This window comes from Protopterus annectens, chromosome 13.part0 (assembly GCF_019279795.1).
Source record: "Protopterus annectens isolate FY-2018-M chromosome 13.part0, PAN1.0, whole genome shotgun sequence".
In the NCBI taxonomy this organism is placed as follows: domain Eukaryota; kingdom Metazoa; phylum Chordata; order Ceratodontiformes; family Protopteridae; genus Protopterus; species Protopterus annectens.
Window position 1 is genome coordinate 84,293,111 of NC_056747.1, and position 22,794 is coordinate 84,315,904.

Here is a 22,794-nt window from a genome sequence, read left to right on the forward strand (position 1 = left end):
CATTATCACTTGTGGTTTTCTTTTTTATTATACCAAAGTTACTTAAAGTGTGAGACAAGTCTGCAGTTTTCTTTGAACAGATATTAATATGGCAGAATTTTAGAGGGTTACAATTGGCAAATGCTATACCAGTCCAGTTGGTCTCAGTGCATTTTGCTGTTATTGTATTTACAATCAGAAATGAAGCACCTTAGTGCTCTGTGTGTAGCATAAACTGTAGCACCTGCTTATTACAAGTGTAGCAAGCAGTTACTACAGTTTAAAAAGTAGGCATAGATTCTTTCTCTCTCTTTTCCTTTTTTTTTTAGATCATGACGAATGGACCTGGCTCGTTTCTTAGATGAAGAACACCAGATCAGAAGATGGCACCTGGCCTCCGAATAGCTAGCTATACCTCTGATTGTCAGTAGTAAACATTTTTCTCAGCATTATGGTCAGCCACGGTGGTGCAGCGATTAGTGTTGTTGTCTCACAGCAAGGGGATCTTCAGTTTGATTCTCGGCCAGAACGTCTTCTGTGCGGAGTCTGCATGTCTTCCTTGTGGTCGAGTGAGTTTTAAAGACATGCAGTAGGGGTGTGTGTGTGTGTGTGTGTGTGTGTGTGTGTGTGCCTTCTGTGAAGGTTGGGTGCCAGGCTGGCAACTCAACACAGTAAAAACCCCACTGTCAGTTAGTCTGTGGACCGGTGATGTACTGTGGTGACCCCTAACCGGAGAAGTCAAAAGATGTAAGCTTTCATCTGATACGATGAAATACCACATACTCCTTCTAGGTCAAGTAACTACCAGAAATATTACTGTAATTAAAAAACACATTAAGAAACGGACATAAATAGAGGCACAGTAAGGAACATTACAGAGGTGTGGACACAGTGGTATAAATACTGTGATGAGGAAGAGTAGTTATTAACCTCTATTCTAGATAAAGAAAAAACAAAACCAAGATAGGTTTATATTGCTGCTATACATACCTCTTAACTTTTGGCTCAAGAAATCTGAACAGTCTAAAATAATAGGGGGGAGGGACAAAGGCCCAAAAATATATTCAGATTTTAAATATTGCTCTTATAAACTTAATATTTTGTAAAAATAACAGGTTTTATGTTAGCATTCATTTTCTGAAGGATATCACTTCAGAAACTAAAATGTTTGTCATTATTTAGTATGTCATTACTCAGTGCTTTGCCAGACAAACACACATTTTATGAGGAACATACCAAAAATATGTTATATACTAGAAACTTTCTAGAATATCAGGCAAAATAAGGGTGTTCTGTGAAAACAGGAACATTTGAGAGGAATGAGAGACAGGTGTATTTCTGAAGTTAAAATTGCCAAGAATAACAGGCACAACAGATTTTGCTGGCATTTGTCTAAAGAATATGAACTCTTATTGGTCTCCGCCTCTTAGCTCAAGAATCAAGGACAAAGCCAGAAGTAATGAGGGCCAAGGGGACAAAATCAAAGACAGGGTTTAAATACTGCTATTATATGGACATAGAAAGTTGCTAGATTAAAAATGTTTCCTGAAGGATATGTAGTCTGAAGCTGAAATGTCTACAGAGTTACTGACCAAATAGGTGTTGCATTAGCATGCATTTTTCAAAAGGACATGAAGTCTGAAACTCAAATAATGGTCATTATTTAGCGATTGCAATCCTCAAAAGACATTTTTTAACAAGGAATGCACCAAAAATATTACATAAAATCAGGAACAGTTGAGTTAATCTGGAACTTGTGTATCTGTCATTATTCAGCGGGTAATCTTCCATACATAAAAAAAATCAGCATCAGGGTGAGTTGAGTGGTATAAAGAGCGGGCACTTCTCTTCCTGAAGGTCTGAAACTTGTTGGTTGATTCTTCTCTAAAGACTATAAAGTTTCAGATGTTTATAGAACATAAAATGGCCGCATTATAAAACAATATCATGGATTTTTTGTAAAGTAAGGAACAGTGAAGAAGTTATGAACCACTTGCCTTGATAATGCTGTGTGGTGCTTCGAACTTTTACAAAATACTGCCAGTTCTGTTTTTGCTCCCAGACCTTTTTTCTCCTTACTGCAGATAAACAGAAGGAGGCAGACACAGAAGACAGCCTCAATTTTATTCCTGTCTGTGATAACTGTGAAGGGTGAAAAAGAATGAGCAACATTTATTGTAGAGAGGGACAGATGTCTGACATCATGATTTAGAAACCAATTGAATTGTCAGGTGTCTGTCCATTAGCAAGTGAAACTCAGGTGTTTCCTATCACTGCTTATGGAGTATAGAAGACTTTATAAGGTCAAATGACTGTAATTTATTTAATTTTTATTGGCTTTCACATGAAAGAGCCTTAATCATCAGCAAGAACGAACATGGTTCACAGAGATGGCTGTCTGTGCTTTTAAGTGGTGGCCAAACAGAACATTTTCTCTTTTTCAAATGTAACCACTGTATTATTATTGTTATTATTATTATTATTTTTTTTTTGCTGTCTTTCCTGATGTACAATTGCAGAACTATAAAACCAAGTTTGTACATATGCACATGTCTTAGAAACGTGAAAAAAGACTCAGATGGGCTATAAGAATGGTGGGAAGTATCAACTTCAATACGGTAGGTGCCTAACAAAGAGTAACATAAGTGGCACTATAGGCATGAGTGACAGTACTGTGTAGTTAATTAAAGCTGGACATCTATTTAGATTATTTAGGGTATGTCTGCCTCTAAGAATGAAGCCAGGTGCTCTTGCGGTGGACAAATCTTCACAAAAATTATCTTGGGTTAACTGTTTTGTATTTAGGCCCAAAGACCAATATTGAGAGTTGTAGGGTCTGTCAGTAGTTTGTGCCTAAGTATCTTAGAAGAGGGAAGCATATCTGCAAAACTGTTTACATTGGAAGAGAGTTGAGGCATTGATTTGTACTACCATGGTGTCTACAAGTTCTCCCTCAACACGGATGTTGCCCCCTCCCCCATTAAGCAATTTAAAAAGTTATCTGCAGAGAAGGCATTCAGGAACTCAGCTGATGCAACAACAGAAACTGATGTTTGTGCTTGACTCAGGGATACAGGTCTGTGACAGTAGCTTTCACTGCTCCCAACCCTCATGTCTCAGGGATCTGAGGCCTCTGGCAAAGTCTCCTTGGAGGCTGTCTCAGCTGCAGATAAAAGTGTATCACAATGAGCTAAGAGACCTCACAAGTTCGCACTGGGCATCCTGTCTCTGGCTTCTGTGGCTGAACTGCATTTTGTTGTTTCAGAAGAGGTGGATGGTGCCTAATATTCTGGTCAAGGATAATAATGCCCAGGGTTAGACTGTGGAGATCCAGAAGCCGTGTCACTATTCTCTATAATTCAGAGCAGCCCCACTCAGTAACTCAAACATAGGATGCCCACCCGTGGCTCCTTGCAAGTTGTCTATGTCTCAGGCAGGGAACAGATGCTTACAGCCCTCAAAGCTGTTCCCCAAAATTAGGTCTTCTTGACTAAAAAATTGCTTTAGTTCCTGCAGAGCCTGCAGCCAAGTTTAGATCAACCCTCAGTGTCTGGCTCTAACAGAGATGGATGATGATTCATTCTTCACAGGGAGGAGTAGGAATTGGACTGCTCCTCCCAGATATCTTCCTCACCTTGTGCTTGACACAGACACTGATGACACGTTATCCTCTGATTCATCCACAGAGGAATGCTTGTATGGAAACAGTTTTGTAGGATAAAAGACTACTGCAAAAGGGAGCCAAATAGGTGTCAGACACCCAGAAAAGGTTTGTGGATTTACTGGGTCTGGATGCCCCTAAATCTGTGGCACCTTCTCTGGTCCAGGGGTGCTGTAGAGGATGTATTCTTGGTAACCCTTAAGGAAGTGGACACCCAGGCCCCCTGCCTCTATGGTGCCTAATAGTTTGTACGGGTCCTGAAGTCCCTCAAGTTCCTTTACAAAATCCCTTTAGCGCTTCCAGCAGTGGTTTCTGTGGGTCCAGAGAGACGTGACAGAAGTGGCGTCTGCTGCCACTACTCTTTCCAGTGAAGAAGAAAGCAAAGTGCTTGACAGATTTGAGGGAAAAACTGAAAATAGCTGCCACACTGGCCTCCAGGACCATCATCAGATACACATGACCAATTTTCAAATCGCTCCACTACAACAGATGAAGGAGAAGGCTTAGGGAGATATCTGATGGGAATCTAAAGGCAAAATTATTGAATTTCACCCAGACAGTCAGGTGGTTAAGCACTCTGTCAAGTGTGGTTATAATGCTTTGGATTTCTCACCCAGGGTGGCAGCTGTGGGTTGAGTGGCATAACTGCACTGAGTTTGCTTCAGTGTTATTATCATATCAGATTAGAGATATTAGGGTAAGAAAAATCCAAGAGGTCCAGTATACATTGTTCTGTCATAATAAATTAAGTATTAGTTACAGAGGTAGGAGCCCTAACAGGACTGTCAAAGGTAAGTTGAGGTTTGCAGAACTGTAGAGCAAAATGCCTAATATACATCACTACAGTTGTCTTACTGTTTCCAGTATACAACAGTGCATTTATCTTATTATTGATTAATATACATCACTAATTTTATCTTACTGTTTTCAGTATATAACAGTGTATTTATCTTGCTGTTATTAATGTGCAACAGTACGTTTATCTGCCTTTTTTCCATACTCTAGGGAGTGGCAGAGGAGTACAACAGATTGAAGGACCTGAAAAGGGTATGTCGAAATCACTTAAACACTATTTTTATTCTTTACCTGCTGTTTGTTCTGTTCTTACTGTAACACACTTGGAATACTGACTGTCTGCTCTTACTGGATGTCCTTCAAGGATGCATCTGCAGTCCTAACATATGGGTTGTCCTGCCTCAGGCAGCCCTTCGGTCGGCCGGATTCCAAATTCTGGGTCTGGCCTCGGCTTATGTCGCACTTCACCCGACGTCATAGCTGCTGTTTATTGGGTATAAAGGCATCAGCCGATGCCATTTTCCTCAGTCTTTCTTGCCACGCGGTGCCTGAAGCAGAAGCTGTTCGCAAGTGCCGGTCGGTCAGATCCAGAGATTTCTACTATCGAAGACTTCTAAAAAGCTAAGTACCCCGTTGGGGACTCTTTCTTGCCTCAGCCGATGTCAGACAAAGTAAATAATTGTTTAACTTGTGGGAAACAAATACCTCATAAGGATTTCCACTCTTACTGTCTTCCTTGCTTAGGCCCAGACCACGACATATCAGCTTGTCTAGCCTGTGCTTCCTTCAACCGACGGACACTTAGACGTCGGTCGGAGTTTGCAGAGGAGTTTTTTGGTCCTGCTTTTGCATACAAAATGCCGTCGGAGACTCCGACTCCTCAATTAGCTAAAAAGCACAAGGAAAAGGACCGACACTCGCGGCCCGCAGTTTCGGCTGAAACCACGGTTAGGCCAACCGCAAGTGTCTCGGTTTCGGCTGAAACCGATCCCCCGGTTCTTCCTTCGGCCGAAAGCATGCCTCCGATAGCCGAGGCCTCACAGAGCATGGCTGAATCTGCTACTGAATTTACTGCTACAGAAGCAGGCACCCAGGATTTGTCAGACACTATTCCTTTAGACATATCTACCCCTGCACGTGGGGCTGCTAGACCCCCTGCTTCTATGTCTATCAAGGCTTTTGCCAGGGCTAAAGCAGCTAAATCTTCTAAGGCCTTACCTGCTAAAACTCCTTCACATAGGCCTACCTCTAGTTCCCAAATGCTCAGCCTGGCTGAGGATCTCATTTCTTTGATCAGGGGATCCCAACCTCATCCAGACAGGGCCTCTCAGCCCCCTCCAGACAAGAGGCCAAGGACTGAACCCCCGGAACCTGTCTCTACAGATTACTCCTCGGATGACTCAGACATTTCAGACCCTCACGAAGGCCCATATTCTCCTTATGAGGATTCTGATGCAGAAGACTCCATTCCTTCTGCTTCTCCTCCTGAAGAATTTTCCTTTGGGGAAACTTTGCATGCTATGAGGGAACACTTCCAATGGCAGGGCCAGGATTTTTCAGATTCAAGGAAAAGGCTTAGGACCTTTTTACACTTACCACAGCATAGGCCTTTAGCCATTCCGCCAGTACTAACAGTTGTTGATGATGCATATAATGATGCCTGTACTGCCCCTGATTCTCTTCCTCCGGCCCCTGCCAAACCAGACAGATATTACAGGGTCCCGGACACACATTATCATTTGTATAAGGCTCCTGTTGCAGACCCTGAAACCATTTCACAGGGCCCTAAAGGTGTGGCAGCTGCCTCTGCCAAAAACCCTCTTCCCTCTGAAAGGGAATCTAGAGCATTAGAGAGATGGGGTAAAAAGGTTTATACTTCTGCTACTCTTTCGGCCAGGGCCTTGAACTGTCAATTTCACATGATTCAGTACCAGGAATTTTTGTTAGACCAGATAAACAAAAAAACTGTCTTCTCCTGAACCTTTAGATCGCAAGTCCCTTCAGGATTTGGTACATAACTCTCAGCAGGTCAGTAACCATTCCTTAAAATGTGGCTATGATGCACTGGAGGCTTCCTTTAGATCAGCTATGACTGGAACAGTGATTCGAAGGCATGCCTGGTTAAAAGAACAATCCTTACCAGACCATGTTAAGTCAAAACTCCTAGATGCTCCCATGGAGAAACAAAGTTTGTTTGGCTCCCCTGCACAGGAGGTTCTAAAGAAGGTGGAAGAAAAAGCAAAATCTTTCCAAACAGTCAAGGATTTATTACAGGTCCAACCTCCGAGGTTTAGCCGAAATTGGCCTTCGAAGAATTGGTCCTTTCCAGACAACTCCAGAGAGCAGAGAGGCAGAAATAGACGCCCCAGAGGCAGAGGTCAATCTAGGGGTGCCTACAGGGGACGTCAGTGGCAACCTACCAACCAGAGAAATACTGCCACAGATTCAACTACAACCACTTCCACAGGGCAGACACAATGACTTGGCTCTAGTTCCGCCTACCAGGGAACAACTGGAAGCACCCTTGGGCGGAAAGCTAGCCTTATTCTCCGACAACTGGCATTACATTACAGGAGACAAATGGACTTTACAAACAATAGACAAGGGCTACAGGTTTCACTTCCACACTCTACCAAAAAAGAGAGGAATGCCAAACCTACCACCAAGCCAAAAAACAGATGCTCTAAGACAAGTCAACAAGTTACTAAGGATGAGAGCTATAGAAGAGGTACCACCTATGGAACAAGGCCAAGGATTTTACTCCAGGCTTTTCCTTGTACCAAGAAAAGAAAATCAATGGAGACCTATTCTAGACTTGTCCGCACTGAACACATACCTCATTGCTCCAAAATTCAAAATGCTGACCCTCCAGCAGCTTCTTCCCATGCTGGGCAAGGAGTCTTGGCTGGTGACTCTAGATCTCAAGGAGGCATACCTGCATGTCCCTATACGACCAGATTGCAGAAGACACCTCAGATTTCTTGCAGGATCAGAGCATTATCAATTCTCAGCATTGCCTTTTGGCTTATCTACTGCGCCCAGAGTATTCACGAAATGCCTGGCATCAGTAATTGCTCATTGCAGGCTTCAGGGAATTCAAATTTACCCATACCTGGACGACTGCCTAATACAAGCGGACAACAAGGCAAAATTAACAAAAGATTTGGAAAATGTCATACAACTGTTGCAAGCCTTGGGATACACAGTCAACATGCAAAAGTCAAGACTAGTACCATCCCAAAGGATAACATTCTTGGGTGCAGAACTGGATACATCAACTCAGATGGCTTTTCTCAAAGAAGAAAAACAAAAGCAACTACCAGCCTACTTCATGACATTAACAACACAAACTTGGATAACTGCAAGGAAAGTCCTGCAAGCCCTGGGCTACATGGCATCATGCATAATATTGGTTCCACATGCCAGGCTGCATATGAGAAAGCTACAATGGTACCTAAGGAATGTATGGTCTCAACACAAGCACAGTCTAGAAGCCCAGATTCCAATAATTCCATGCCTGAAGCAAGAATTCCTGTGGTGGGCTCAGGCCTGTCAGTGGAACAGAGGCTTGCCTTTCCACAAACCTCATCCAAGCCAGACCATCACCACGGACGCCTCAGACCTAGGATGGGGGCACACATGGTGGACAAGTGTATTCAAGGCCTATGGACCCAAGACCAGCTGAATCTACACATAAATCTAAAGGAGATGCTGGCAGTGAAACATGCGATCCAGGCATTCAGACCACTCCTTCAACAGGGTCATCTGCTGATAAGGACCGACAATACCACAGTCATGTGGTACATCAACAAACAGGGAGGTACACATTCATATCCTCTATGCCGGATGGCAATGGACCTGTGGAATGTGGCCCTGAATCTCAACATTCAACTTCAGGCCAGATTTGTACCTGGAAAAGAAAATTCTCTAGCAGACACCTTAAGCAGAACTACCACGGATGCTCACGAATGGATGCTGCATCCAGATATCTTCAAAGCCATAACAAAGAAATGGGGACTACCAGAGATAGACCTGTTCGCCTCCCCACACAACCACCAATTGAAGAAATTCTGCACAAGAGCATACCACCCACTTGCTTGGAGGGTGGACTCCCTTTCCTTCAGCTGGAAAAACCTGACAGCATATGCATGTCCACCTCTTCCCTTGATGTACAAAGTTCTACTGAAGATCAGAGAGGATCAGCCAAGGGTAATCCTGATAGCTCCAGACTGGCCAAGGCAACATTGGTACCCGCTACTGAGAAGCATGTCTCGGACGCACGCATGGCCTCTACCTCTATGTCCCTTACTTCTAACACAGGACAACTACAAGATCCTACATCCAAACTTGAAAACACTGCAGCTAGCTGCTTGGAATATTGCATAAAACAAAATAACCCAGGTTTATCCCAGAGGGTTAAGGACATTATCCTGGAGGCACGCAGACCTTCCACAAGGAAGACTTATTCAGCCAAGTGGAAAAGATACCTCATTTGGAGTGCAGCAAAGGGAGAAAATGTCTCATTGGCAAACATAGCACACATCCTGGAATATTTAGCAGAACTGTTCCACAATGGCCTGTCTTACTCCTCCATTAAGATTCATGCATCAGCAATTTCAGCAGAATACAACATGGATCCTCCTGTCTTCTCTCATCCTCTACTCAGGCAGTTCTTGAGAGGAATCAAAATGTAAAACCTCCAAGGAAACCACCTTTACCTACATGGGATCTCAACTTTGTGCTGGAAAAGTTAACACTTCCTCCTTTTGAACCAGCAGCAACAGCAGAATTACAGTTCTTGTCTTGGAAAACTGCTTTCCTGCTAGCAATCACTTCAGCAAGAAGGGTATCTGAGTTACAGGCATTAATGGCAGTACAACCCTTCCTTATCTTCCATCAGGACAGAGTCTCTCTGAGAACTAACCCTACCTTTATGCCAAAAGTGGTCTCCAGAGTATCATTGAACCAAGCGATTCATTTACCTACATTCTTCCCCAACCCACAGAACAGGGGGGAAAGACTACTACATACCTTGGATGTGCACAGACAATTACGCTACTATCTGGACAGAACTAAGACCAGCAGAAAAACTGACCAGCTTCTGGTAGCATATGCAACAGGAATGCAAGGAAAAGCAATTTCAAAACAGACAATCTCAAAATGGATAGGAAATTGCATTCGATTTTGCTACTCTTTTCATGGAAAGACAACTCCTGAAAATATCAGACCTCATTCCACAAGAGCTACAGCCACCACTACAGCTTTCCTACGAGGAGTGGCTACCAACGACATTTTAGAAGCTGCTACTTGGAGCTCCGTGCATACATTTGCCAAGCATTATAATCTTCCCTTATATTCTAGATCCCGAGTAGGTTTTGCAACTGCTGTTTTGCAAGGGATCTTAACTACACCATCTTTATCTTAGTGCCTCCTCCCCCTGTTTGGCTATGGTATTCTACCCATATGTTAGGACTGCAGATGCATCCTTGAAGGACATAGTACAGTTTTGTACCTACCATAAATGTAGATGTCCGATAGGTATGCATCTGCAGTCAGGATTACCCACCCTCCTTCCCCTCTGTGGTATTCCTAGGGTATTTACCCCTCTTTTAGCTAGCTGGGGGAATCTATTATGGTGTATTTGTTTGTATATATGTATATATATATATTCTTATATTGTTTGCTCTCTACTGTTTGGAATTATTTGCATTTATCCAAATTTAGCCTTCCTAGAGGGCACCTGGCATCTGGGGCAAGAAACACTGAGGAAAATGGTGTCGGCTGATGCCTTTATACCCAATAAACAGCAGCTATGACGTCGGGTGAAGTGCGACATCAGCCGAGGCCAGACCCAGACTTTGGAATCCGGCCGACCGAAGGGCTGCCTGAGGCAGGACAACCCATATGTTAGGACTGCAGATGCATACCTATCGGACATCTACATTTATGGTAGGTACAAAACTGTACTTTTCTTATAGGATTATAGCATGTTGCTTAATCTAAGGAAGAGCAGTTGCATTAACAGCTGGATTTGAGAATATTCAGCAGTGACTGTGTAAGATAAAGTATTACAAAACGTAGTCATTAACAGAAGGGTTATGAAGTTTTTTTTTCACTTTTATACTAGTCATGGAGATAATGATTTATTTGAAAAATACAGTATAGTGACAGCATGTATGAAGTGCAATTAAGAAAGAAGTTAAAGTATATGTTTATTGGTGTGTTCAGAGTTGGGGGATTTTTGCTCCATAAACTCCCTCAGTTGTATTTTTATGTGGGGGTGTTGTATAAATTCCACCAACTCCAAGCACATTAATAAACACAAAATCTCCAAGATCTGTTTGATAGTAAAAAGGCATGTCTTTCTGAGACACGTGACTTTGGTTATGTGAATGTGCCATATGCCAAGAAATTGTACATGCACTATTTATATCTGTTATTTTATAACACTTTGTGCTTGTTTTTCTGTTGGTTCTGTATGAAATATTACTTAACCTTTTATTATACTCTGACAGTCTGTTTACTGTATGCGCCCACTTAACTATCAAAAAAACAGTATATGATAGTAATACTTTAAATTGATATATATTTTTCTTGATGTTTATGTTTTCAGGTTTGATGTTATGTAGTGTATTAATCACTACAATTTCAGTGTTGGTGCTATTACGTGACAGTGAGTCGATGTCAACTCATGACAGCTCTATGCATAGGTATCTTGAAATATGTTCTGTCTTCTGACATATGACTAATCACTGACAGATGGCAGTCACCACTGTAGTTATTGTATTAATGTACATGTCTGAAGTATAAAAGGCAAAGTCTTGTTATCTGAATGTCATGGGAACACTTTAGGTTTTTTTTTTTTTCCATAATAAATGTTTATTGATATATATTTTCCATATACAATAAAAAATCACACACATAATTCACTACTACTACTATCAAAACTATATACAATATCTACACGAAATGCTTCCATATGAAAATCGTCATTATTCCAAAAAAGAAAACACCAGAGAAAAAAAAAAAAGGCAAAACATTTGTAGAAGTAATTTGCGTCCATACATATCATACACAGTTCCAAAACAATATTTCCTCCACATATACATCCAAACTTTAATGTATTCCTAATAACAGTATTATGCTAATATAATATTAAAAACCTTTTCCCATATTTTCGGGTTATTAATATTTTTGTTACTTTGTTTCAGGAGTAATGTATGTGCTAATATATGCTTTATAGCCACAAGCTTTGAACCTACCTAAGAGTTATATTGTTATAATGAGACAAATCAGAGAACTTGCTCTGAGTCATTTTGAAAACTTTAAACCTGTAGCTGGAATTGTGGATAAATGCTCTGAATTGTGTGGCAGGCTCTCCAACAGGAGGTCAAATTTATAACAAGAACAAATAAATTAATTAAAGACTTAAAATTCCAGGATAAAATTCTGTTGTCAGGGTATTGGGTAAACAAAATGACAGTAGCAGATAATCAGGTATTAAAAGCAATTGATTTAACAATAAAATCGGTCTCTTTTCAAAAGTTGATGTATATGCAGTTGATGATCTGGAATAATGCATATTATACACGTCTTAGGTTACATAAATTCAATCCTAGGAATTCTCCAACTTGTCCATATTGCACAAATCAAACAGCGGATCTTCTTCATATGTTCTGGAGCTGCAAGTGTATATATAAACTTTGGAACTCTCTTAGAACACAACTACAAAAGATGGGTTATCAAAGTTCAACATTATCATGGGAATTTATGATTCTACATATTCCTCCAAGAGAGCTCTCTAGATCACAAACTATAATATGTATGAATATTTTTTTGCTGATGAAGCTGTATATAGCTACAAATTGGTTAGAACCAGATAAGACATCATGGGAATACTTTAGGTTTTGTCTCACCCAGTACAACTGATTAGTTTTTTGCCCATCTGTGTTATGTGCAGTATTTTTCGCCAGCACTAATTTAAAGGAATCATTTTTCTTCCTGTGACATTTCTTTACTGTCGTTATTAAAATACCTCATAGCTTAGACAAGTTGAATCTTCAAAAGCAGAATACATTTATGCACTTCAAGGTCTTATCCTTCATAGTTGTTCTGCCAAGAAAGAGTTCTGTTGTTGAATTGTTTGACTGCTTGTCATACCATTATTGATTATTGATCCAAGTAGACTGAAGCTGTCACTCTTTCTATTTCTTTTCAGTCTAGAATCCATTTATTGATTTTACCATTTGTCAGAGTCTTCTCCTTCCCCACATTAAGGTGGAAACCATTTTGAAATTATGTTTAATCGTGATAAGCAGATATTTCAGAACATCATCTTTTTCATGTAGTAGTTCGGAATTTTCACATACTAGTATGGCATCATCAGCAAAGCGAAAGTTGTTGATAAATTTTCCTCCATTTTTTGCACCTCAGTTTTCTTCATACAGTCTTGCTTCTTTGATGTTTTTTTTTCAGATATTGGGAAAGCATACAACCTTGTTGTACACCTTTACTAATTTTAAACCATTCACCAACACAGCAGCAGCATTTTGTTTTGCTTTGTTGAGAAGGCATGCATTAGGTCAGTTAGCAAGCATGTCATTGATGATTTTTACCTAAATGGAATTCCACTTAACATATTTAACACAAGACAAAAATGACCAGGTCACTCTTAACTACCAGATAATAAGATTTGTTAATATACAACAAAGCTTTTGAGAGTTGCTGTGCATACACACACAAACACACACATGCGTACATATACAGATGTGTCTGTGTGTGTCTGTGTGTATGTGTATATATATATATATATATATATATATATATATATATATATATATATATATATACATATATAGGGTTTACTATCAAAATCTGTCAACACACTTGTGCGAGTGATGACTAACCTGACATGAAATGTCGTAAAATCCAAATGCTGAACGAGCACATAACTGAAATACAGGAAAGTCGACAACTCAGTAATGTCGACTTTATCGAAATTACCTGGACTTAGGTTATGTCCTGTGAACGTTTTGCAGGGGGGCTGCACCCCCCCCCCCACACCCCCCTGCTAATTTAATATACTAACTCCAAGATCGCAGGAAAGGGTACATATCCCTATCCCCACTGTAGTGCAGTCTGCACCCCAGAATACCAAATTCAAATGAGCGAATGCGTCCTGGCATTCGTTCATTTGAATTCACTACTATGTGATTCGACATTCCCAAATCTTGCCGTTGTACTTTCGTATTTTAGTGCGTCATACAACGGACTCCTGTCCTAATGGAAGTAAACCGTATGTGTGTGTTTGTGTGTGTGTGTGTGTGTGTGTGTGTGTAGATACACATGTACACACACACACACACACACACACACACACACACACACACACACACACACACACACACACACACACATGTATATGCAAACAGATGTATAGATATGTACATGTGTGTGGCTTTTTGTCTTGCTTCCTTACGTAAACACTTTTTCATATTTTTGTTGAAGTTTGTGGTGTATGTTCATTTTTTTTTTTTATTTATTTTGAAGTTCATTGTAAATGTCCTAACTGACATCATTGTTGCAGTATTATAGGTTCATAGGTTCATAGGTTGGTACTGGGCTATCTGCCCGAAGGCATATATTAGCCCAGCCATGTTGTGCGGTATTCACCTCTCCTTTAGTAGTTCCCTAGACCCTTGTACTAGCAGCTAGTACCCTTGGCCCCTATCTAGTAGTCCCGTTGGTGTGATCCCCGGTGTGAACTTTCTGTTACCCATCCACTCATCAAGGTTCCTCTTGAAGCGTGATAGTGAGGGGCTCTGTCTTATGTAGATTGGGACCCTGTTCCATAGTAAGGGAAGTCTCTGCGAAGGGAATCTATCCCTCCAGCATGTTCTATTCATTGTTGTGTTGAGGTTTATATCCCTAGAGCGTGTAGCTTGAGTAGATTTGGTTTTGCTAAGATGGAGCATGTTCAACAATTCTGGGTTGGACATGGCTCTGTACAGTAGACAGAGATCGCCTCTGAGAAAGCGGTATGCAACAGAGAACAGTCTTAGCTTTTTCAATCATGCTGCATAGGGCAACTGTTTGAGGCCAGTAATCCTCTTGGTTAGGTACCTCTGTGGTCTCTCCTGCTGCTGGAGATGTCTAGCCAGGTACATTCCAATTGGTGCATTGCACTCAATAATGGGTCTGATGAGGGAAGAGTAGAGGGGCACCATTACATCCTTAGATCTTGATGCGAACCCTTTCGTGATCAGATGGGTCACATAGAAGGATTTTCTAACCACTTTGGCAACATGGTTATCAAAGGAAAGCTGACTATCTACTTGGGTCCCTAGATCCCTTATTTCTTCTTCAGATTTCAGGGGATTACCTCCTATGTTGTAGTTTGCGGGTATTCTGTGTTATCCAAAGGGGATTACTACGCATTTTTTTGCATTTAGCTTGAGACCATGGCTTTGACACCATGCATCAGTCTCATTTATTCCCTTCTGGAAGATCTCCATGTCAGCCGGAGACTCTGTTATAGCACCCAGTTTGCAGTCGTCCGCAAACTTAGTCAGCCACAGCCTTTCAGTGCTTGCCTGTACTTTTGAGAAGTATATGCCAAACAGAAGGGGCCCCAGGACAGAGCCCTGAGGCACACCACTCATTACTGGTCTGGATTCGGACATAGATCCCGCTACTCTTACTTTATGGGATCTGTCTGAGAGCCAGTTTGCCATCCATCTTGTGACGTAAGGGTTTATGCCCTGGCTGGTGAGCTTATCAATAATACCTGAATGGGGAATAGTGTCATATGCTTTAGCAAGGTCAAGGTAAGCTGTGTGTACCTCCTTTCCCTTATCTATAGCCTGAGTAACTGTCTCAAAGAAATCCACCAGGTTCAGGAGGCATGATCTGCCCTTGACGAAGCCGAACTGTGTGGGGTCCAGCGATTGGGGGTTCCCAATCTCTCTATTTATGAGTTCCATAATGATTCGCTCCATAGCCTTACAGATCAGACAGGTCAGGCTTATTGGTTGGTAGTTCCCAGGGTCAGTTGTGGCCCCACCATTGTCTAGTGGGACCACCATTGCCATGCGCCATTCTATGGGCACATATCCTGTGGAGAGGCTGAGACTAAACAGGGTATTAAGATGCGGGGTTAATTCCTTTTGGAGCTCACATATGACACAGCCTGGGACATCATCTGGTCCCATGGAGGCAGTGTTTTTAGCTGTAGACAGAGCCTTGTTAACCAACGTATCAATAATAATTGGACTTACACAATCCCCTAGAATGGTAATAGGCCCTGTAGGTGGTGAGGGGGGGGGGGGGATTTGCACTGAACCTGTCAGCCAAGATGTTGGCAATGTCAGAAGGGTCAGTGTATTTTGTTCCATTTTGTACTAGCTCAGAACAGACCTGAGCGTTGCCATTTAGGTTTTTGACGTAGCCATAGAAGGCCTTATGGTTATCCTTGGCAACTTTCTTTTCAAAATTAGCTTTAGTTGACTTAATGAGGGCCCTCAATTTCTTACTAATGCTGATCAGGGATGATTTTTCTACTTGAAATTTGGCCTTTTTTTGTATAAGTCTCCTCCTTTTATTGTGAAGTTTGTTTATGGCTGGGGTCCACCAGACTGGTTTCTTCTTGCTTGAGGAAGGAGACTTGGTTTTATTTGGGATAGCACGGTCCATGCAATCCTGAAGATGCATATAGAGTGCCCTGGTGTAGGATTCCGCATCCTGGATATCATTATCCTTCTGCAAGGGAATAGTGAAGCTTTCCACTTCGGATGCAAGTAGTTTGAAGTTTGCTTTGGAAAGGTTTTTGACTATGGTTTCTTTGATTGGGGGAAGTGGAGGAGTGAGGATGTCCAGGGTTATCAGTTTGTGGTCGGATCTGACCAAGGAGGGGGTGATAATGGGTGTGGTACAATGGGTGCCCATATTTGTGATGATTAAATCCAATATGTTGTCCCCTCTAGTGGGGGAACATACTAGATGTTCATCGTGCATACAGCTGCAGTCATAACAGATGGGTTCTCCTGCCGTCAGGCGGGTCCTCGGTCGGCCGAATTCCAAAGTCTAGGTCCGGCTTCGGTTGTTGTCGCTTCTTCCCTGACGTCAGTGCATCAGGGGTATAAAAGAACCAGCCAACGCCATTTTCTTCAGTCTTTCTTGCCGCGCGGTGCCCGAAGCAGAAGCAGTTCGCAAGTGCCGGTCGGCCAGCTCCTGAAATTACGAAAATTTTGCAACCGAAGTCTTCTTGAAAGCTAAGTACCCCGTTGGGGAAACTTTTCTTGCCTCAGACCGATGTCAGACAAAGTTAATAATTGTATTTCATGTGAGAAGCAAATACCACATAAGGATTTTCATTCCCTCTGCATTCCTTGCTTAGGCCCAGACCATGACGTCTCGGTCTGTCGTTTTTGTGCTACTTTCAACAAACACACCATTAAGCATCGGGCGGAGTTCGCCCAGCACTATTTTGGCAAAAAATTTAACTACATTATGTCATCAGATACTCCGACTCCAGTTTTGTCTAAAAAACGCAAAGATAAGGGCCGACACACGAGGTCCGCGGCCTCTACTGACACCACGCCAAAGCCGACTACAGGTGGTCCGGTTCTCAGAGAGGCGCCTACGCAGCCCCTGCCTACCGACGACACTTCATTGGCGGTGTCACCTGTGCCCGAGGTCGCAGGCTCCTCGGCCCACACCCCGACTACAGATACCGAAGCCACTCTTGGTGGTGAAACTCAAAATGTAGACAGGTCTGCCTCCTCTCAAGGTGCCTTCAGACCTTACTCTTCTTTTTCCATCAAGGCTTTCACTAAGTCTAAAGCAGCCATGCATTCTAAGAGACCAGCTACACAGGGCCCTTCTCCATGCCCCATGCCTAAAAAACAGATGCTTAAAATGGCTGAGGATTTAATTACTCTTATCAGGGGTTCTCAAACCCCCCCGGACAAAAGGCCCAGAGTGGAGGAAGAATCCCCCGCCTCTGACCAGGCCTCCATTATTTCAGAGCACTCTGATGAACAGGAACATTCTTACTCCCCTTTTGAAGATTCTGATGCAGAGGAGTCCATTCCCTCTGTCTCCCCCCCAGAGGAGTACTCATTTGGGAAAACCTTGCATACCTTGAGGGAACACTTCCACTGGGAAGGCCAAGAGTACTCAGACTCCAAGAAAAGGCTTAGGGATTTTCTCTTGCTACCTCAGCACAGGCCTCTGGCTATACCTCCTGTCTTAGACATACTAGATGATGTGTATTCGGAGGCCTGCCTTAACCCAGACTCTTTACCTCCAGCCTCAGTCAAGCCTGACAGGTACTACCGGGTTCCTGACTCACACCAATTTTTATACAAAAGCCATGCGCTGACCCAGAAACTATATCACAGGGCCCCAAGGGGATTAAGGCCTCCACTGCTAAAAATCCATTACCTTCCGAGAGAGATTCCAGATCTTTAGAAATGTGGGGGAAAAAGGTATACACCTCGGCCACCTTAACCATGAGGGCAGTAAACTGCCAGTTCCATATGTTAAAGTACCAACAGTTTCTGTTATCACAGTTGAGAAGCAAAATGTCACAGCCTGAACAACCAGACTTGAAGGAGTTGCAGGATTTGATGCATAGTGCAGAACAAGTGGATAAACATACCTTGCAATGTGGTTTTGATGCTCTAGAGGCCTCATGTAGAGCTGCTGTTACAGGATCAGTCATACGTAGACATGCCTGGCTCAAGGAGCAAACCTTACCAGATCATATCAAAGCTAAATTACTAGATGCCCCTCTACAAAAGGATGTATTATTTGGTGTTAAAGTTGAGGAGGTATTAAAGAAAATGGAGGAAAAGGCTAAATCAATGTAAACAGTGAAAGATTTTCTACAGGTACAACCTCCACGTTTCAGTAGAAATTGGCCTTCCAAAAATTGGTCCTTTCCAGCCATGGACAGACCCCAAAGAGGTAGATACAGGCGCCCAAGGGGCAGAGGGCAATCTCAAGGATCATTTAGAGGCAGACAATGGCAAGCTCCTACACAAAGAGGTGGTGAGGATAGTTCGCAGCCATTCAGAAAGCAAACCCAACGACTTTCCCCTTTGCATGCCAAGCAAGGCTCAAATGGCAGCACCCTTAGGTGGAAAACTGGCATTATTTTTGAAAAATTGGCATATTGTCACAAAAGACAAATGGACCCTGGACATTATGAACAGAGGCTACAGATTCCATTTTCACACCCTTCCAAAAATGAGAGGCATGCCAAACCTGCCACACAATCAAAGGGCAGAGGCACAAAGACAAATTTCAGATCTCATGGACATGAAAGCTATTCAAGAGGTACCTTCTCAAGAACAAGGTCAAGGTTTTTTTTCCAGACTATTCCTGGTACCAAGGAATGGAAAAGATTGGAGACCTATTTTGGACCTATCCATCCTAAACACATTTTTACTCATGCCAAAATTCAAGATGCTCACATTACAGCAGCTTCTTCCCATGCTGGGCAAGGAGTCTTGGCTGGTAACATTGGACCTGGAGGCATACCTGCATGTCCCAATCAGACAAAATTGCAGAAGATACCTCAGATTTCTTGCAGGTTCAACCCATTATCAATTCTCTGCATTTCCCTTTGGCTTATCTACTGCGCCCAGAGTATTCATGAAATGCCTGGCTTCAGTAATTGCCTACTGCAGACTTCAAGGGATACAAATATACCCATATTTGGACGATTACCTGATCCAAGTGGACAGCAAGCACATACTTCTGAAACATCTGGTTTTTGTAATAATGTTGAATTCTCTGGGATACATAGTCAACAAAAAGAAATCAAGGCTAATACCCTCTCAGAAAATAATTTTCCTGGGTGCCAACTTGGACACAAACACCCAGATGGCCTACCTCACGCCAGAGAAACATGGGCAACTAACTCAATACTTCAGAAAACTAGCAAATTTCACCAGGCTGACTGCAAGGAAAATCCTGCAGGCTCTGGGATTCATGGCATCTTGCATCCTACTAATCCCATGTGCAAAGCTGCATATGAGGAAACTTCAATGGTACCTGAAAAACCTATGGTCTCAACACAGCCACAGTTTGGAAACAATAATGCCACTAATTCCATGCCTTCAAAAGGAATTTCTGTGGTGGGCTCAAGCAGGCATTTAAGAGATAGGGTTAAAGAGCATTTATTGGATATTAAAAATCACAAAATGACGAACGCTTTAGCTAGACATATAAACCAATACGAAAATCACTCTTTCAAGTTTTTTGGTGCAGTACACCAGAGTTTGGATGCACAGGGTAAATTAACCAAATTTAATTTGGACATCCTAGAATTAAGGATGCAAATATATCTTAATGCACATCAGTACCCTGGACTTAATGAATATATCAGTATAAAGCCTATCTTACGGCTTAACAACATTAAGGGTCATTGATTTTGGTTTACCTTTGGTGTACATGTTTAGGGATACATGCACTATGAGTTTTTCATTCTATATTTATATATTTATCAATTTGTATATTTATTGGTATATTTGTATTTATTATGTACTATTTATAACTATGTATATTTTTTATCCTTATTTATTCAATAAGCTTAACCTTGTATACACAAATTAGTACACATATGTATATGTTTAGTTAGTACAGTACATTTGTATAACAAGTACGTATTTAGTATTTACTTGTGGGATGTCATTTATGGACACCTTATTGGGTATGTCGGAGACAATATATACAACTGGACATACATGTACACAATCAATACATACTATTACATACATACAGATATATGTACTATAGAGGGTTTTATAGTATTCACATATATATATTTACTATCTGCATATTCATTGCTATTTTTGTATTCATTATTATTTTTTTAATTATGTATTCAATGCATTTTAACCCATTATATGGTTTATTTAAAGAATTACATTGTTTAATGGACACAAGTTTTTAATGAACCTCAAGTAATTTTATCCATTTTTACATATATATGCATACATCTTTGGCACGACATTGGGTTGGATATTTGTTTGTTATGTTTGTTTGTGGGTTTAGACTTCCCTCTTTCTTTCCCCTTGCATATAGACACACATAACCAACATAAAAGATAAATACAAATTTATTATAAGTTAACATTTTAATTACATCGCTTACAGTACATTCATCACAGCAATAACTACATATATAAACACATTCATACATTCATCACAATTTGGCTATGACAATAATAATATTATTATCATTATTATTATTATTTTTGGTGGTTTTTATTATTATTGTTAATTAATTATTTATACATCACAGATTTAGAACAAATTGTGCATATTGTTTCAACTGGTAGGGTTAGTTGTCAGTTTTTAGTTGTTAGTTTTTAGTTTTTAGTTTTCACTTGATAGTATTTGCACACAATGTATACTGGCTATTTGTGTACCAGATACTGTTGGTTGAACAAACCTTTTACGGAAAGTTAATTGAACAATTAAGTAATCAATTGTTTGATTAAGGAAGATATTTAAGAGGTCCTTGTATAACATTAATTGTTCTGAAGAAGTTCGGAGACACGGACGAAACCTAGGTCGACGTTTTTTATGTATTTTTAGTTTGTATTAATACATTTCTTTTGAGCGTTTATGGACCTTGGAGTTTGTCTTCCTTAAAGTACGGCAGCAATACAGCATTTGATCCAGCACTTCCACCCAGGTTGCTGAGCTTTCTTCCAACGTTTTACTTTTGGAGGTATTTGGTTCCTGGTTTTTCAATCTCAAGGATCATTTAGAGGCAGACAATGGCAAGCTCCTACACAAAGAGGTGGTGAGGATAGTTCGCAGCCATTCAGAAAGCAAACCCAATGACTTTCCCCTTTGCATGCCAAGCAAGGCTCAAATGGCAGCACCCTTAGGCGGAAAACTGGCATTATTTTTGAAAAATTGGCATATTGTCACAAAAGACAAATGGACCCTGGACATTATGAACAGAGGCTACAGATTCCATTTTCACACCCTTCCAAAAATGAGAGGCATGCCAAACCTGCCACACAATCAAAGGGCAGAGGCACAAAGACAAATTTCAGATCTCATGGACATGAAAGCTATTCAAGAGGTACCTTCTCAAGAACAAGGTCAAGGTTTTTATTCCAGACTATTCCTGGTACCAAGGAATGGAAAAGATTGGAGACCTATTTTGGACCTATCCATCCTAAACACATTTTTACTCGTGCCAAAATTCAAGATGCTCACATTACAGCAGCTTCTTCCCATGCTGGGCAAGGAGTCTTGGCTGGTAACATTGGACCTCAAGGAGGCATACCTGCATGTCCCAATCAGACAAAATTGCAGAAGATACCTCAGATTTCTTGCAGGTTCAACCCATTATCAATTCTCTGCATTTCCCTTTGGCTTATCTACTGCGCCCAGAGTATTCATGAAATGCCTGGCATCAGTAATTGCCTACTGCAGACTTCAAGGGATACAAATATACCCATATTTGGACGATTACCTGATCCAAGCGGACAGCAAGCACATACTTCTGAAACATCTGGTTTTTGTAATAATGTTGAATTCTCTGGGATACATAGTCAACAAAAAGAAATCAAGGCTAATACCCTCTCAGAAAATAATTTTCCTGGGTGCCAACTTGGACACAAACACCCAGATGGCCTACCTCATGCCAGAGAAACATGGGCAACTAACTCAATACTTCAGAAAACTAGCAAATTTCACCAGGCTGACTGCAAGGAAAATCCTGCAGGCTCTGGGATTCATGGCATCTTGCATCCTACTAATCCCATGTGCAAAGCTGCATATGAGGAAACTTCAATGGTACCTGAAAAACCTATGGTCTCAACACAGCCACAGTTTGGAAACAATAATGCCACTAATTCCATGCCTTCAAAAGGAATTTCTGTGGTGGGCTCAAGCATGCCAAACAAACACAGGTCTCCCATTCTGCAAGCCTCAAGCAAATCAAGTCATCACAACAGACACCTCGGACTACGCCTGGGGGGCGCACATGACAGATCGGTGCATTCAGGGCAAATGGTCCCAAAAAGAAAAGCACCTTCACATCAATCAAAAGGAAATGCTAGCAGTAATAAATGCTATTATAGCTTTCAAAGACCTTCTGCATCCAGGTCAACTATTGATAAGGACAGACAACACCACAGTAATGTGTACATAAACAAACAGGGAGGAACACATTCATACCCCCTATGCAGGCTGGTCATGTCACTTTGGAACATGGTTCTGGAATTACAAATCGAACTTCAAGCACAGTACTTGCCAGGCAAAGAAAACACGCTGGCAGACAACCTAAGCAGAAATATGACAGATCCACACGAATGGAAGTTGCATCCT

General features: G+C 41.4%; 1 protein-coding gene across 1 annotated transcript in view; it reads left to right on the forward strand.

The window, feature by feature from the left end:
- Positions 1-22,794, forward strand: part of LOC122817596 (occludin-like) — a 617,143-nt gene that overhangs the window by 527,317 nt on the left and 67,032 nt on the right. The window contains exon 7 of the mRNA XM_044090634.1: positions 4,646-4,687. Within this exon, the coding sequence (XP_043946569.1) occupies positions 4,646-4,687 (42 nt within the window). The remainder of the gene's footprint in view (positions 1-4,645; positions 4,688-22,794) is intronic.